The 17,975-nt window shown below is 56.1% G+C and overlaps 1 protein-coding gene across 1 annotated transcript in view; it reads right to left on the minus strand.

The window, feature by feature from the left end:
* Positions 1–17,975, minus strand: part of FAIM2 (Fas apoptotic inhibitory molecule 2) — a 29,783-nt gene that overhangs the window by 1,566 nt on the left and 10,242 nt on the right. Inside the window, exons 6-11 of the mRNA XM_040642429.1 lie at positions 15,056–15,106; positions 14,679–14,718; positions 14,169–14,206; positions 13,549–13,636; positions 13,194–13,289; positions 11,234–11,287 (exon numbers count right to left, since the gene is read on the minus strand). Coding sequence (XP_040498363.1) covers positions 11,234–11,287; positions 13,194–13,289; positions 13,549–13,636; positions 14,169–14,206; positions 14,679–14,718; positions 15,056–15,106 — 367 coding nt within the window. The remainder of the gene's footprint in view (positions 1–11,233; positions 11,288–13,193; positions 13,290–13,548; positions 13,637–14,168; positions 14,207–14,678; positions 14,719–15,055; positions 15,107–17,975) is intronic.

Consider the following 17,975-nt stretch of genomic DNA (forward strand, 5'->3'; position numbering starts at 1 on the left):
GGAGTTTGCTAGACTGAGAAGGCCTGGGGAGGTGCGGGCCATGGTGTGAAAAGTGAGGAATTCAGCGTGGCTGGAGCAGGGGACAAGGGGACAGAGGGAAAGGGACTAGAGCCCAGGGGCCAGAGGCTCCGATAGGGAGCATCGCCAGCATGTGGGACATCAAGGCATGGCACCCTGGAAAGTGGGGAGGTGGGGGTGAATACGAGCACAGGCTTGGAAGTCGGCCCGAACTGAATTGCAGCCTCAATTCCACTCGTCACTTGCTCCGGGACCCTGGGCAAGGTAGTCTCCCTGAGCTGGAGTCCACATCTGGAAAAGGGAGACGAGGGTGCTTGCCTCCTGAGGTTGCGAGAATGAGGATGAGACCAAAGTGCCCGGCCTGGTGCCTGACACGTGGCAAGAGCAGAATGCATGCTGGCTATTAATGTGGGTACGTAGTTATTACCTGCAGAAGGAGAGGGGCCCCCCTGAGACCATGTCATAGGCTGCTGCCAAGACCCAGGCATCTCTGGCGGCCCGTCAAGGACGCGGAAATGTTACGAGGGTACGCCATGCAGCCTTAACAGAAGGAACAGGGAGAGCCACAGCAGGGCCAAGGGGGGGCTCGTGCGGTGCAGGTCGGGCTCCCTGAGCTCAGTGGCGTTGAGGGGAGGGGGCATGAGAACACAGGACAGGCGTCAGAACACTTGCGTTTGAGCACTGGTTCTATCCCCCCCCTTAGCCATTGCCCACCTGACCTTAGCGTCCTCATCTACAAAATGGGTCAGTAATAATGACCACACCATGGTGCGGTTTTGCGGGTAAACATAGGACAGCGCACGTTTCTTTTGTGTCGTGTCCCTTCATTCTGCTCTGCTCCTTCTGGTCTGGATTTGGATTCCCACGGAAGTTTTCGCTCTCCAGAGAGAACGAGCAAGGAGAGGGACCGACTTGAATGCTACAGGCTGCTTAGCGGTCATGCTGCCAGAAGTTAATAAATTGCTGCTCTGGCTTATCCATCAGTGGCGTGCTTCGCTGATTTCTCGGAGCCCAGTCACCCCTGGCTGAGCTAATGAAATTGAATCTCTCAACCTAGAAGGCTTGGGCCTGACCAGGGAGCACCCCACCCAGGAGGCCTCCAGAGCAGCCAGCAGGCTTTGCTCTTGCAGAAAAGAGGAATGAAATGATTTCTGCCCCTGCCCTTGGCCTGTGGCCATGGATGCTTATCGACGTGGCGCTACCTGGGATAGCCTGCCCCAGAGTGCAGCTGCGCTGCCTGGTACCACCCAGCACTGCAGCCTCACGCCTGCACGTCAGCTGATAGCTTTTCACTCACTTAGTCCCCACAGTATTTATCGAGCACCTACTATGCTCCAGGGAGCTTGCCTTCAGACAACCGACGGTCTAATGAAAGCAAATGATCAGAGATTCCGGTATGAGCATGCACTCTACGCAGGGGAAAGGAACCTCATGACCTTGGGTGATGGTGAGCCTTGTTAACTAACGTCGTCGCTGAGAGCAGCTATCTTGGTCATAGTTGACATCCTGGCAGCTAAGATCTTAGTTGAGAGCTAACAGCTGGGTTGAACGCTGATGCCTGGAAGGTCACAGGTACTTGAGCTGGAAGCCAGCTGGGCACGAGGAGACCCTGCCGGAGGAGCACGTGGGAGGAGAGGCTCGGGGCAAGAGGCAGAGGGGGACTAGGAGGCTGCTTACATCTGAGTCACCCTTTCACACACGAATCCTTTATCTCACCTCACTTCATAGGAAGTGGGTATTATCATCACTATTTTACATACGAGGGAAGGTGTCTCGGAGCAAGTGAGGGGCTTGCTGACAGTCATTTCCCTCGTGCTGGATCCAGACCATCTGTCCCTATTTTGATGGAGAAGCAGGTCGGGGATGGGGGGAGGTGGGGGAGGGCGAACACAGAGAGCAGAGGAGCCAAAGGCGAGCTTGCCTCGTCCGCCCTGTTGGCCAGGAAGGGCCTGGTCAGGGCCCCCTGGCCACACACTTGGCCTGAGCCTGCTGTGTCCAGGACCTAGGCTTATGTCTGCTATCCCTCCCAGAGGCGAGGCCGAGAGGCACCGGGAGAGCCATGGCATGGAGAGGCCAGCTCAGAGCCATCAGCAAACAGGCACTGAATACAAAAAGCTGGGGTTATCATGTGTTGAATCAGCATAAAAAACTAACATGTGGACGATGTCCATCCTACAGAAACGCCAGTGTGGGTGTGCAAAGCAGCACACACCCAAGGCCACTCGCAGCAGTGCTGGTTCAAACAGTGAGGGACTGGAAACCCCGAACGCTCAACCAGGGGTTGGTTAAATAAATTGTGGGCAGCAGTACTGAGGCAGAAACGTCTCTGAAATAGGCCATCATGAGAAAAGAGCAGGCTGCAGAAAAATCTACATCATAAAATCCCTTTTCTATAACAAGAACAACAAAACCTGCACAGAACTATGGCAGAGAAGCCTCGGTAGCAGATGCCTATAAAATGCATATAGAAAAGTCTGGAAGGAGAGACAACTGACCACGGCACTTACCACTGAGGAAGGTAGTGAAGGACATGCAAATGACATTTGCTCTATCTATATTATGTGAGATTTTAGAAACTGAAATATATGAATAAATGTATTCATAAGTTATTTAATTAGAAACTTTGAAAAGAAGGATTAAAGTAACACACACAAAAAGAGTTGGTGAACCTTTTCACTGAATCCTCACACAAGCCTCTGGGACAGGTGTTCCGTTACCATGTCCATCACGAAGCTGAGGAGTCTGGGGCACAGAGAGTGTACGTGACTTGCCCACTTGGCACAGCCAAGAGGACAGACCCCAAATCCTGTTCTCCTTCCACCATGTGGCACTGCTTTGGGGCGTGTGTGTGTGTGTGTGTGTGTGTGTGTGTGTGTGTAGAAGGCTGGAAGAGGTGGGAAGAGAAGCACAAACAGAGCGCAAGGCCAAGAGCGCTGTAGGCTTCCTGGGGGGCTGTAGGGGGAGCCGGGCCCGCCTGGCCCTGCCACCACTTTCTGGGCTAGGGGGTGAGCCTGGGCTTGGGGGATGCTATAGGAAGAGGCTGCCAGCCTTAAGCCCTCGTGCCCTTGGCCAGGATGCGGGGCAGGGGCGGGGAGGGGGGAACAGGGGAGTGGAGGAGAGGCCGTGAGTGGAGACCGGGGGTCCGTTGTTGCCTGGTGCCAATAGAAGATGGTCATCTTCACAGGCCTGAGCGTCAAAGGTGTCAACGGCACAGACAACACGTGCATGCAGCCCTGGGTCCTGGGGGGCACCTCCAGGCGGCCACTGAAGGAACAGGGTCTGGCAGGCACGTGAGCTGGAAAGCCTGGCCCAGGATAAAGGCGAGCAGTGTATGAAAGTGTGTGAAAGAGCCCATGTGTGGTCCTCTGAGGAAGGGCCTGAGTGTAATACTGTGCTTAAGAACGTGGACTGGGCAGTCACGCAGACCTGGGTTCAAATCTTGCACCTGACTACTACTAACAGGCGATATTATTGATTAATGATGTGCCAGGCACTTTCTAAGGGCTTTGCATATATTAATTCACTTGCAAGTCACAACAACCTACGACGTATGTACTATTATTATCTGCATTTTAGAGATAAGGAAACGGAAGCACAGGGAGGTGATATGATTTTATCAGTCCACACAGCTAGAATGTGGCAGAGAATGGATTTGAACCCCAGGTACTCTGCTGCAAATTTTGGTGCTCTGAGTTACAAGGTTAACATTTACAATAAGGGGGGCGCCTGGGTGGCACAGCGGTTAAGCGTCTGCCTTCGGCTCAGGGCGTGATCCCGGCGTTATGGGATCGAGCCCCATATCAGGCTCCTCCGCTATGAGCCTGCTTGTGCTTCTTCCTCTCCCACTCCCCCTGCTTGTGTTCCCTCTCTCGCTGGCTGTCTCTCTCTCTGTCAAATAAATAAATAAAATCTTTAAAAAAAATTTACAATAAGGGTAAAAGCTATCATGGTAGTTGAGAAGGCACCAAGGTCCAGGTGCTAGGCTGTTTTCACTTTCCCTTTCATATCTTGCCTTATTTATTTATTACCACAGCTTTGTGGAATAGTTCGTATTAGCCCATTTTACAGATGAAGCCACTGAGGCACAGAGAAGTCAAATAACATGCCCAAGGTCACGGTGGTAAGAGGATGAGCTAGATCTCGAAAACTGTTTGGGTAGTGCGCATGTGGGCACCTAGAGAGCGCCCCGGCCCTTCTGATAGCACCTCTTCCTGGCCCTGCTCTGGATAAGAGAGCAGCGCCCTGTGCCTTCCCTGCCCCAGCGTGCCAGTTAGACACTCCTTGGCCCTGCTCCCTACAGGAACCCTGAACCCCCCTCTCCCTCAGTCCCCCATCCCCGGGGGCTGGGAGGGGGGCTTCTTTCACCTTCTCTGGGTCAAGGTGTCGGTTTGAAGGGCTTGGTTTGAGCAGGGTGTTGGTTGCTGAGGATTAGGGCCTCAGGAAGTGAAAATGAGGAGAGTCCTGGGAGGGGGACGCCAAGCGCACTTTCCCCCTGAAGGGGCAGTTCCCTGGCAATCCACCCTCCCACCTGCAGCCCTCAGAGGAAAGCGCTCAACTTCTAGAGGGTTCAGATGCGGCCTCAGGTGAGGTGTTGGGGCTATTTTAGTGGCCGGAGGGTGGATGGCGGAACAGAGAAGGTTCTCACGAGATCTTTCAGGCTCACGTAAGAAACTGAGGCAAAAGAGCCTCTAAGCTCTGAATGAAATAAAGATAAGACTAAAATAAAATCATATCCTGCCTTGGGTTTGTGTAGCCCTTTTCGCTTTTCAACGTGTTTCTCTAACGGTAAAGAAGACAGGGCATGTATCATGGCCCTGACTAGAAAAGCAGGGAGAGGGGTGGGGTGGGGGCAAACAGGAGTCTCTTTCCAGAAGCCTCCAGAGCCTGTAGGGATGGCCTAGGCCAGTCATGGGGACACAGGCGACACAAATTCTCTGTTGGGGCTGGATGGAAGTAACTGCTAAAAGGCCCAGTCTCAGAGGTTGAGAAATCCTCTCTGGGTCCTTCTGCTGTGGAGGCAGTCAATCTGGAGGCCTCTCTTTTCCCTGCGAAATGGACAGAAGGTAGAGTTGAAAGAATATTGGGCTGAGAGTCAGAAAAATGGGGCTTTCATCCAGCTTTGGCGGGTAACACTGTGTGCCTGTGTATGTGTGTGCGTGTGTGTACATACATGGTGTGTGGTACATGTGTGGTGTGTGTGGTACATGGGGGGTTGTGTGGTGTGTGTGTTATGTGGGGGGGGTTGTGGGGTGTGTGTGGTATGTGGGAGTGTATGTGGGGTGCGGAGCATGCTCTCTCGAGGCCTCAGCACAAATAGGTCCATGCCAGCTCTGAGGACTCAGTCTCTGCCCTCCTTTCTTCCAGGGGCTGAGGACAGATGGCTGTGTGCATCTTCCCCACGGTCACCCAGTGTTGGAGGCCCAGCACCTCTACAAACACAGCATCTTCCTACCTAAGCTTCACTCACCCAAACACCATTGGGCCCTGAAGTGTCCACTTCTGACCAGCACACGTTCTTCCTGCCACCCTGTCCCTGACTCTGGGACTCTGCAGTGGCCTCTTAACTGGCCTCTCTGCCTCTGGCCTATCCACACAGCTTCTGGATAATCTTCCTTAAAACACAGAGACTGTGATGTTTTCTGGGCTCCCCAGACTGGCCAGGCTGGGCAGGGGAGAGTTCCTTTCCTACTGGGCTTGTCACCTAGTTTCTTCCCTAAGTCTCCTGGCTTGTCTTCCTGATTTAGGTGGCTGGGAGACCTCAGCTTCCCGAAAGAAGGGCCAGCTCTGAGGTAGAGCCATATAAGCACAGAAGCTCGGCCACAGTGGGAAACCTGCTGGCCAACCCTCGACCCGACCCGCTTTCTCTCTTCCTGCCCCAACCCGCCTGCTCTGTCCCAGCCCCTCCACCTTGCGCCATCATCCCACCCAGCCAAACCCTCACGCTCCCCTGCCTGACCTTCCATGAGCTTCTACATGAAAGCACCCAAGAAGAGGGAATGAGGGGGTGAGAAGCATGAGGCCGCCCTGAGGTACCTGTGGGCTGACTCACCCGCTTCTATTGGCATTTGGGTCTGGCGCCCAGTGGGGGGTATGAGATAGGGGTGAGGCAGAAAAGCCAAAGCCTCTTGAGAATGCACCAAGGCTAGACAGGTGAGGCCTAGGAGGGGCCTGTGCCTCAAGGCTGGACCTCGGCTCGAAGAAACCTGGGCTCCCCACCCCAGGCTCAGCTTCCTCCAGCTTGGCCGCTCTGCCCTCCCAGATGACAGAGACCGTCAGCGAGGGGCTGAGGTCTCTAGGAGACGAAACCATTTGATTGTAGCAGCCCTTCCAAGGCCCCGACTGGGAGGATGGGGTGGGGGAGGAGGCTCCTCACTGGGGGTCCAGACCCTCCTCTGACGCCTCTCTCCTTTCTCACACATCCTCCTTGCGGCAGCTGGGCAGGGATGCTCTGAGTGCTGTCTTGTCTTTCTAGCTAAATGCTGGGAGGGCCCCTCATGGTGCAGAGAACTCTCCACAGGCTGGGCTGGGAGTTGCCAGGGTGGGCAGATGAAGAGACTAGGGAACCGCAGCTTCCACAGGACAGAACTGATGCAGGAAGCAGGGTCAGACTGAGGTCAAGGACATTCTGAGTTGGGGTTAATGGAAAGGCCCCGAGACAGTTCTTGTGGGGCTGGGCCTCTGATGGCCTCTGTCCACTGGAAACTCAGAGGAGGGAGGAGAATGAATCCAGGGCCCCCTCTCAGATCTTCCCCAGGCGCCCTGTGGCCCATCACCCCTCCTGGTGACCCACGTGAACAAGGGGCAGGGGACGGAGCTGGGGGAGCTGGGGGATTCGCACCTCGCTCCTGACCATTGTTTACATAATTGGCAGGAGGAGCCAGGGCCTTTCAGTGTGTTGCTGTCCTAATGAGACATTAACTGGTAATTAGGCGCCGTGGTTCCTCCTCCCCTGTGACTCACTGTGCAACTGCGGCTGTCTTTGCTCTGCTCTGACCCGCGCCTCGGCCAGCCTTGGCCCCGCGGCCGGCCGGGCCTCTCAGGCATCCATTCGTCCCACACACATCAAGGGGGTGCCCACTGTGTGCCAGGCACTATTCGAGGCACTGGGGATGCAGCGAAGAACAAACCAGATAAAAATCTCTGCCCTCGAGGAACTTAAATTCTGCTGCTGGGAGACAAACGATCAACAAAAAAATCAGAAAAATGTAAGAGTAGGTCCGGATGAGAAGTGCCATGGCGAGACATAAAGCAGGGAAAAGTAGGGAGTGTGTGTGTGTGTGTGTGTGGGTGTGTGCACGTCACACAGGACTGTAAACAGAGCGAACACCTGAAGGCGGGGACGCAGAGAACTGTGAATGGATCCGAGGGGACAGACAGAGGCAGCTTGGGTGCGGAGGTGCGGGCTGGCCGTGAGCCTGCCATGTCAGGGGGGTAGCGAGGAGGCCCCGGTGGCTGCAGCAGAGTGGGGGGAGGGGACATGGGAGGAGGTGAGGTCAGCAGCGGCCTGCAGACCGGGGAAGTGATCCCTGGAGGCCAAGCAGAGGGATGATCTGACCTCACTCACACTTAACAGGATCCTTCTGGCTGCTCACACCGAGCAGAGACTGTGGGCTCCCCCCCCATTGGGAGCAATTCGGGACATGGACCTGGGAGTAGCCACGTAGGTGGGGATAAGTGGTCAGGTTCTGGCTAGAAGGTGGAGCCAATAGAATTTGCTGCGGGGCCAGATGTGGGGTGTGAAGAGAGTGGAGGAGTGGAGGATGTCAGCAGGGCGTTTGGCCTGAGTGACTGGAAGGACGGAGTTGCCATTAACAGAGACGGGGAAGCTGTGGGAGAAGCAGGGGTTCGGGGAGAGAGCAGGCGCTCGGTTTTGTACGTAATAGGTTTGGGGTGCCTCGTAGATTTCCAAATGGGGATACCGGGTAGGCAACTGGAAATTCTAGTCTGGAATTCTGGGCTGGAAATCAGTTTTAGGGCCATCAGCTTTACAGATGGTATTCAAAGTCTTGAGACAGTCTGAGGTCCCGTAGGGACTGAGGTAGAGAGAGAAAAACCGATGGCCAGATGGCCCGATGGCGCTCAGTGTGAGCAGGGAGGCTGGAGGAAAACAGGACAGCCGGTGGCCAAGATGCCCAGGGCAGAAGATGCACCTGGGTGGAGGAATGAGCGACCGTGTCTAAGAGGCTGAGTCTGGCAAGGTGAGGGCTGGGAGATGACCTCTGGATTCAGCAACATGGAGACCGTCGCTGACCCTGGTGAGAGCATTAATAGGGCTGAGAGAATTGGCGAAGGATTGGAGGAGAGAAGGGAGGAGACGAATTGGAAATACAGGTACCCCCGCTTGTCGAAAACTCAAGTTACACCATTTCGTTTTCATGAAGGACCTGCAGTAGCCCCCGATTTCACTAACCAAAAGAAATCCAAAGAGGATTTTCACTTTTATAAAAAAACAAAACAGCCAACACAGCATTCAGCATTTGCTTTGCAGTGAGCTGTTCTAGAGGCGGCATGCACCCCAAGCAACGAGGCGCCCCCAAGCTCCTTGCCTGGGAGCTATACCCAGCATCTTGGCATTAAGCCGCCGCAGCTTGCAGCCGTGTCTGTGAGCTCCTGTGTCTTATCTCTATTTATTTTGTGCATAAGGTCAGCAAGATGTGTCCTAAGGGAGCAGAAAAACCTAAGAGAGGTTATTTTGGGGCTCTGGGACACTCGAAATCTCTTCCATATAAATGAATGGTAATGGCTTCTTCACTTGACGCTGTTCCAGTTTATGAAAAGTTTCATGGGAACGCTCTACTTCTAGGGGGAAGCCTGTAGTCAGTGTAGGTTCCCTTATTAGAGCTTCTTGCTCTAAATGGGGGTGCTAGAAGAGGATGTGTGTGTGTGTGTGTGTGTGCTTCCAGGCGGGAGAAATTACAGCCTGTTTCCACACTCATGGGAACAATCCAGAAGAGACGGCAATGCTGGTGGGGGCGGGGGCAGGGAGAGTTGGTAGAGGGTGGGTTGCTAGAGAGAACTCCCCAGCTTCTTCCCGACTCCGAGCTAATAGGAGTTGTCGTCTTTGAGGGGGACACCGGGGTGCTGGAAATGAACCAGGCTGGGCACAGGACCCCTGGGTCCTGTCCTAGATCTGCCCCTTACTGGCAGTGGAAACCTGTGGAAGCCCTTCACACCCAAGGCTTCAGATGTGGAAAGCAGGTCTTAAAACATCAGCCTCCCTCCCTGGGCTGCGGTGGCGATCCAATGAGGTAACAGGTGTGAAAGTGTTTTGTAAAATGTAAAGGGTGGAAGAGATGACTGGCATTATTTTTATTATTCTAATAACACAGGGGATTATTAAACAAATTTAAGAGATTACTGTTCATTTAGCCCTACTTGTATGTACAGCCTTCCCGCTTAGCTGACATCCGAGCTGCGACCTGATCCGCATGAAGCCAAGTAACGTCCCCACCCCACCCCCACTGATGGTCCCCCACCCCCACTGATGCTCGCCCGCCTCCTCTCTGCCCTGCAACATCGACCCCTCCTGTTCCATTTGTCCCTGGCAAATGCCGCCCTCCCAGGCTCGCTCCCCGCAGCGCGACCCTGCCTCTTCCTTTCCTCCTGGCCCTATTCCCTACCCCTTCCTCTTCACTGACATGTTTTAAGTAGGTCCTGCCGGGAGGAGAGAGCTCTGGTGCAGGAGCCAAGAGAAGGAAGTGCTGTACGGTGACCAACCTTCCCGATTTGCCCAGGATTGAGGGGTTCCCTCAAAAAGTGGGACTCTCAGTGCTCAAACTGGGGAAGTTCTGGGTAAACTGGGATAAACTGGTCAACCTAGTCATGACCAAGGCCACGGTTAGTTGATATGCCCTTATCTTGCCAGGAAACGAGACCAGTCATTTAACTTCTTTGTGGCCCAGTTTTCTCATCTATGAAAGGAAGGGCTTGGAGTTTCGCTAGATTCCTTTTCAGTCCCTTCCAGACTCAGGTTCCAAGCCTGAAGGTCATTTCCTCATTCCACAGATATTTCCTAAATGTCACTATGTGCCACGCACTGTGCCCCTCCTGTTGACGGTGGCATCCTGGGCACAGAGCACAACACCTCACACATAGTAGCTGCTCAATTAAGACCTGCCGTGAGGAATGGGTGACTCTACCACACCCCGTTCCTTATCCACACCCCTCAGAACATCTGCTCCTAGTTCTGACCCTCCATTTTTTCCAGTCCATCACCCACAAGCCTGCGGAACCTGTGAATAAGCCTCGAACTCTGGCCAGACTGAGCTGAGCTGAACATTCCAATGAGGGAGGGACAGGAGGGTCGGGCCGCCGCTCGCACTGGCAGTCGTGTTTACCTTGGGCGCTCCCTGAGATGTCTCTGAGATGAGCTTGCGCACCTGGGGGGTGGTCCTGGACTGCCATCACATTCAGGGGATTGGAGCCCACTTGAGCAAAGGGCCCGTGGTGGGCAGTTCCAGGCAGATGTCTGCCCCTGGCTACCTCCTGTCTCCTGGCCATCTGCTTCCAGCCGCCCCATGCCCCTCCCCGTGTGGCCTCACAGCCAGAGCGGGGCTCTGGAGCCGGGCCAGCCGGGTTTGCAGTCTGGCCCTCCCCTTCCTAGGATGTTGTGCGAACTTGGGCAAGTCGTTTAGTCCCTGAGTTTCAGGATCCTCATCTGAATCTGATAACAACAGATCCTATTTTGTAGAGTTATGGTGAGGATTAAATGCACACGGAGGGTTTGCTGGTGCGGGGAAGTGCTCAACAAATATTAGCTATTACTGTTATCATCACCGTCGTCATCAACATCATCTCAGTGCAGTGAGAACAACCAAGAACAAGCCTGAACTAAGCGCATCATCTCTCACACTTGGAAGCGCCCTGGCTCCAGGAAGCCTTCCCAGATTACCCCACGGAGAGCAATGACAAATTTAGTCCCCGTGGCCACGCTCATTCTCCCACCCCCACGAGCAGCACTGACCCTCCCCAGGACCCAGGGGTGCCTCTTCTCAGCTCTGTCTAAAGCTCTAATCCTGTTGTTACAGCCTCCCTCCTCCCCTGCCCAGAGCAGCTGGTGTGTCTTGGCGACCAGAGTTCCCTGAATGTGGCATTGAGCCCTGCCCCACCCACAGGTGTCAGGGAGGAGGACTGTGAGGAAGACAGGGACAGTGAAGGGACCTGGGGAGGTGATCAGAGGCGGAGAAGGCGGGGCACCCCAGGGAGCCACACTCACCAACGTAAACACGCCCGCTCCCAGCACGGCATACACTGCGTGCAGCCAGGGCACCTGTGGAGCAGACACGAGGAAGGGTTTAGGGCAGTGGGTGCCGAGGGGCGGGGAGGAGGGTTTAGTCCAGAGACTCTCAAACAGACCTCCCTAGGGCATTCCATCTCTCACAGCTCCCCCAACCCTCCCCCAGCAGTTCCTAAGAAGCCCCAGAACAGGGGCGCCTGGGTGGCACAGCGGTTAAGCGTCTGCCTTGGGCTCAGGGCGTGATCCCGGTGTTATGGGACCAAGCCCCACATCAGGCTCTTCTGCTATGAGCCTGCTTCTTCCTCTCCCACTCCCCCTGCTTGTGTTCCCTCTCTCGCTGGCTGTCTCTATCTCTGTCGAATAAATAAATAAAATATTAAAAAAAAAAAAAAGAAGCCCCAGAACAGAGAGGGGTCCTTGATTCTCTGTGGGCTCAGGGTGGGTCTGGGGAACCCAGGATAGCAGTGATGGTGGAGGGACTGGCAGGGCCGTTTCCAGCCGACTGGTACCTGTTCCCTGCACACACAGCCCCAGACTCAGGCTGGATGAGGGAGACTCATCCTGTGGGACCCCTGTCATCCTCCCGGCCTGAGCCTGAGGGCTGCTCCCTCCCCCCAGGGCGAACTCATCCCTGTCCTGTGTGGGGTCTGCCTGTTCCTCTGTAGGGGGAACTCCCTAGCTTTGCCTGAAGGGGTAAATGGCTCAGAGGTGTGGGGGGGGGGATGGGGAGGTTCTCTGGAGTCCCGGCCAGCTGTGTGCATGATAGGACTGCTTACAGAGACTGGAACAGCGCCCCTGCCCAACCTTGGCTCCCCCTACATCTCCGGGGCACCCAGGTGGGTGTGAAAACTGCAAGTTTCAGTCATGCCCCCCTCCATAGGGCCTTCCCCCAGAAGATTCCTGGAAACACAAGCAACCCATTAGCCTGCCCTGAGTCAATATAAAGGGTTCTTTGCAGCTCTGAGGCCCCTTCCTGTAACCGCACCCCCATCCTAGATACACAGAGGGCCCCCAGACCAGCTCCGGTCCCTCCCTTCGTCAACAGGATCCTGGGAAGTGCCAAGGAAATGCTAGAACCAATCCTGATGTCCTGGATTTAGAGCCAATACCCTGGGGACCAGGGCTGGGCAGGATGGGGTGGGGGAAGGGGAGAGGGAGGCACGCTGCTCCCAGCCTGGCGGAAAAGGGGCAGCGGGGGGATCATGCACCGAAGGTGGCTAAGAGGAGCCTTGGGTGGGGGCTGGGGAGTATAAGCACTGAGCCTTTAGGAGGGGTCTAATAGCTTCATCCCTTGGGTCCCAGGATTAGATCTCAGGCCCCTCCTGGGATGCCCTCAACCTGCCCCCTTCTCCATCAGCAGCAGCCTGACTGCCTCAGTCACCAGTGAGCCCTGTGCAGTCCTAGTTGGATTTCCCAGGGCCGACTGGACAGCTGAGATTTGGCTGGCCCCACTGATACTCTAATGGGACGGGGTATGCTCAGAGCCCCACTTCCCTACCTCCTGCCTGCCTGGCCAGCCAGATTCTGTCTCTCTGGACTTGGCTGATCCCTCAAGAGCTCCAGGGGGCCCTTTCTTGGGGCCCTTCTGCGCCTGGTGGCCCTCTGGAGTTCCTGTGCTCCCTTCTCTGCCCAGGGTTTAAATGTGCTGTGCTCCCCGCCTCAGCCTCACCTCCCCCCTAGAAGGGAGGATGAGAAAGGTGAAGCCGGATGTGGCTCACGGTGCAAGCAGGTGCCCAGGCCTGCCAAGAAAAGCCTCGTTGCTTGTTTGCTTGTACTGCTAACAAGCCCAGGGCAGGGGCCAGGAGGGTTGGACAGGATGGCAGGCTGTAGGCCTTTGGCTCTGGGCCTTCCCTGGAGGGCAGGGGAGGAAAGGGCACCCTTGGGCAAGGTGGGCTCTCCCTCCCGCCCCAGGGCCCCAGTGGGAGACCCGGGAACTCACATATTGGAAGGGCAGGAGGATGGCCAGGATGAGTCCACTGAAGAAAAGAGTCATGAGCAGCACAAAGATCACACCCTGGCAGGAGGTGAAGTCAAACTGCAGGGATGGGACGGGCGTCAGCCTGTGCAGGAGGGCTCGGCATCCCCGGGGGGCCCAGCTGGGCAGTGTGCTGGCCAGAAGGCGGAGGCCTGCACAGCAGGCTGCTGCCTCATGCTCCCCCCTAGAAGCCGGCATTCACCTGCCAGGGGACCTCCCCAGACCCTGCTCACCCCTTTCACCTCTCCCTAGCTGGGGACCCAAGCTTGGAGCCTCCCGTCCCATAGGCCTTGCCCTGCCCACGAGCCCCAGAGCTGACCTTAGTCTGGAAGCTAAAGACGGTGACCGAGAGGCAGACGAGGGCCGTGATACCCAGGCACAGCAGCACAGACATGGTGTTGTAGTAGCTGCGGACGCAGGGCCGGCTTCAGGCAGGCCTTCTGGGCTCCCCGGCCCTCCCCCGGGCCCGCCCTCCTCTGCCAGACCTGATCCCTTGACCTCCGGTCCCCCCTCTCCCCCCTGCCCGGGGTCCTCCCTCCCTCTGCTTTCCCAGCCTCTTCCCTGGGCCCTGCCCTCCCCAACACGCTCAGATTCAAACTCCCGTTAGAAGGGTCTTGAAGAGGTGGGAGTGGAGGGTGGGGAGGGCTTGGTGCTGCTGCCCGGAGGTGGCTTAAGGGAATGGGGTGATCACCCAGCCTGCGGTCTTTCAAGCTGCAGCGTGAGAGGGGTCACCGTGCTCCCCTCCATTCCCCACCTCCACCCCGCTGACCTGGCCAAGTCCCGCTCTCACTGTTGAGTGGAATGTGTGAGAAGAGGGCTCCAGGCCAATGTTTCCTGCCTGCCTGAACCCCCCCCCCCCATCTGAATGCTCTCTGAAGGGATGCGTTCTGAAACGGCTCCCTTCAGTGTGGCCCGTCTCCCTCCACCTGTTCCCTTTACCTGGACAACATCCCAGTGAGGTAGGCCATGGACAGGGTCTGGAAGGAGAAGCAGGATGAAGGAAAGCTCCAGAACTCAGCCTTTGGGGGCCCAGACACCTTCAAGGCCCAGCCTGGATCTCCACCCCTGGTGCACACCCCTCAACTCTGCACCTGCTCCCCCCCGCCACATGTCCGCTTCCACAGCTCAGGCCTGCGCTAGCTCTCCCCTTCTTTCTTTTGCAGCCCTGCTTCCCCCCCCTTTCTACGACCCACTCTTCATTATCCAGAGCTCCAGGATGCCTCATTCAAACCTCTTTAAAACGACATCACAAACAAAAGAGACAGTGGGTGGAGTCAGGGGGAGACTAAGCCCATTTGGAGAAGTGGGGTGAAAATACTCCTGCCTCCACCAGGGACCTCACATTGGACATCCCCAGCCCAGACTTCCTGGCCTTCGAAGCCCACCTTCCTTCCCTCCTCCCACCATCTCCACTCAGCACACGTCCCCAGCCACCCCTAGATGACTTACGAAGATGGTCAGGAGAATCAGGTTCCATGGGAAATGCCTCCTGCAAGGCAAGCCACTGAGTTCAGAGGGGAATGAGGGATACCGACAGCCACAGGCGAGGTCAGTGTGGTGAGCAAGGGGTCTCAGCCTCACCCCATCCCCAGTCCTTGGAGCCCCTTCCTTCAGCCATATGCCCAGGTACCCCCATCAGTGGATCCACACCGCCCCATTGCGACCTCAGAGGCTCCAAGAAAAGGAGGGAGGGGCAGGCTTGATGGAGCCCAGAGGGTAGAGCCCTCTCAGAGGTGCACAGCACACTGGGGGTGGGCAGGACTGGGGCCAGAACTTTCAAGATCCTGCTCGTGTTCTCACAAGTTGCTCCTCGAGCCGTCACATACCTAGGTCCAGAACAGCAGGCCAGGGTCAGATAGGTCGCAAAGAATACAGCGCTGTGAGAGACAGATGGATGGGCCAGTCAGCCCGTGCCCCCCAAGGCCCCTTCACCCAGTCCCCTGCTCCTTCTCCTCTCTGTCACCCCTGCCCGCAAGTGCCAGGCTGTAGGATCAGGTCAGGGGGGTGTTTAAGACTACAGTTATCCTAGAACCTGGCAATGGGCAGGCTGCTGGTCCAATCCCCAAAGACAGAAATGGGCATTGGACAAGCTTCTGGAAATACTGAGTCTGGGATGCCACAGGACAGCTGACCACCTGATCCAAAGTGGCCTCCCCAGATACTCTCAATACTTCACCCAGAAAGTTTGTATACCAGCCCCGCATCGGGCTCCCTGTTCAACAGAAAGCCTGCTTCTCCTTCTCCCACTCCCCTTGCTTGTGTTCCCTCTCTTGCTGTCTCTCTGTCAAATAAATAAAATCTTAAAAAAAAAAAAAAAGAAAGAAAGAAAGTTTCTATACAGTGTTTTCTATGTTTCTAAGTGCTTTATGACTACGAATTGATGTAATCCTCACACGTTCTTGCTCCGGAGTCCTAGCTTGTAACCACTGCCCCACACTGCCTCAGTCAGTCCCTCCCACCCTTCTCACTACCTGTAATCACCGTGTTACTTTATTGTCGGTCTACCCTACTAGACTGCAAGCGACCCAAGGGAAGGGCCCTCATCTGTCCTGCCAGCACCTGGCACAAGCAGGAAGCACCAGTGGCGCGAATTTCTGGATCAGGTGGCCATGTCCAGAGGACGACAGGCCGGGAGCTTAGGTGCCACCCCGAAACAGGGGCAGAGGACTGAAGATTTTCTAGAGAACAGTGGAAGTGAAGGCCAGTCTAGGCAGTGGGAGACGAGGGGCTGAGGACCCCCAGGGGGATGCTCATATGCCTACCCAGATTGGTGCCACCATCAATGCACGCTCTCCAGCCCTCAGTGGGCCCTCAACATGGCACCTGCCATCCTTGCCCTTCTCCCTCCTCGGTTCGTCACCTATCCCCCTCAGCAGCAATTCCAACCATCCTCCCCCACCCACACACCTCCCAGGCTGCCTCACTCCTGCACAGCCTGGCCTGATGCATCCCAGAAAGATCTGAGATGATGTGGGGCTCCCTTGGCTCCCTGCCTGCCACCTGCAAACATCGTTATGCATCTACGCGCCCTTTTTCCTGTCCTTCCATCCCAGGTCCATCCCCCCAGCCTGGGCTCTGGGCCCCACGCGCACAGCTGCCCCACCATCTCTATCTCTAAAACCTCACCCTTTCTACTGGCACCTCTCTTCCCACACAACCCTCCTCAGCTCTTTTCCATCTTCCGCCAACGTCTTCCCCAGTTCCAGCTGTTGCTACTTCATCCACCCTCACAGATGGGTTTCTTGAAACAGCTGTCCCCACTTCACGGTCTCCTTCTCCATCCCCGCATGACTCCCCAAGCCCGCAAACCCAAACCCAGCCCCACTTAATGAGAGCCGGCTTTGCCACCTCCCTGTGACCTTGTTGAGTCCAAGCGACACTTGTCAGTCCCTGTCTTACCTGACTTTTCAACATATGATCACTCCCATTGTTCCCCTGGTTCTACAATGACACCCTCTTGGGTCCCTTCCTACCTCCCTGGCCACTCCTTCCCCGTCTCCTTCAGAGTATCTAAGTATTCCCCGTTCCTTTGACGCAGAGTCCCACCCGGCTGTCTCCCCTCATGCTCTCCCTGGGGGCCCGCTCCTCCACAGGACTCCCTTCAGCAGGGAGACGCTCATGGCTCCCACACCCTTGTTTCTCATCTCCATGTTCCTTCTCAACCCCAGACCTGAATAGGCAACTGCCAACTCCGCAGACATGGCCAAGCAGAAACGTGCCAAACCCAACAGGTCAGGAGCGAACTCGCCCTCCTCCCTGTCCCTGCTCGTGCGTCTCCTATTGCCAAGGACGTCATGCCCATCCAAGTGGCCCAACCAGAGAGCTCAGCATCCTCGACTCCCACCCGGCCTCGCCCGATTAATCACGGGGACCTGCCGATCCTCCTACCAGGCACTGCTCAGATCCTTCGCCTTCTCTCCATGCCCAATACCACCCTTTTAGGCGGGGCCACCTCTCTCTACCTGGTCCTGCTGCCTCCAGCCCTACCTCCCACCCGCCAAGCGACAGATGGATCCGACCACGGGACTCCCTTGTTCAAATTTCCCAAAGACCTGGCAAGGCCCTGCTTGATCTGCCCCACCTACCTCCCCCGGCCCTCTGCCCCCTCATAACGTGCCCGCCCCACTCTGCTCCTGCTGGAAAAGACCGGCTGGCAGGGATGCCCGAGGCCTGGGTGAGAGGGGCTCCCTCCATGCACCATGCGCGTTCCTCAACCGAGACCCGCAGCCACACACCCTGAGGGGCTGTTCATCTGAACCCCCGCCCAGATGTAGCATCTGGCGTGACCTACTCATTTTGCGTTCCTTCAATTAACCCGGGGCCTGGCAATGGTTAGGTGACCTTTAAATACTTCTGGATGAAATGCAAAAGCATAGGGGGTGTACGGACGGAGAAAGGCCTATTGGATCTGACAAACAGGACCCCTCCATCTTCACCTTCTCTTATGCTTCGGTGACTCTCAAGGGATGGGGGACAGTTGTCACAGTGATGGAGGGGTTCTTAGTGCCAGGGACCCATGAGGGACAGTAGAATCATCCTGCCCCAGTTGAGAAACACTCCAGGATCTGCTCTCTTCTGGTCTCACTTGAGTCACTGGTCGGTCACGTCAGTGATATTGATAATAATGATACCCACGTCTGTGTGCATCCTGGGTGTGGGTCCTGTCCCCCTGCCAGACTGGGAGCTTCTGAAGGGCAAGGGCCCAGTCTCCTTTCCTCTCTGGCCCACGGCTCCTCAGCCGTCAAG

The sequence above is a fragment of the Ursus maritimus genome, unplaced genomic scaffold (genome assembly GCF_017311325.1).
Source record: "Ursus maritimus isolate PB19 unplaced genomic scaffold, ASM1731132v1 scaffold_26, whole genome shotgun sequence".
In the NCBI taxonomy this organism is placed as follows: Eukaryota; Metazoa; Chordata; class Mammalia; order Carnivora; family Ursidae; genus Ursus; species Ursus maritimus.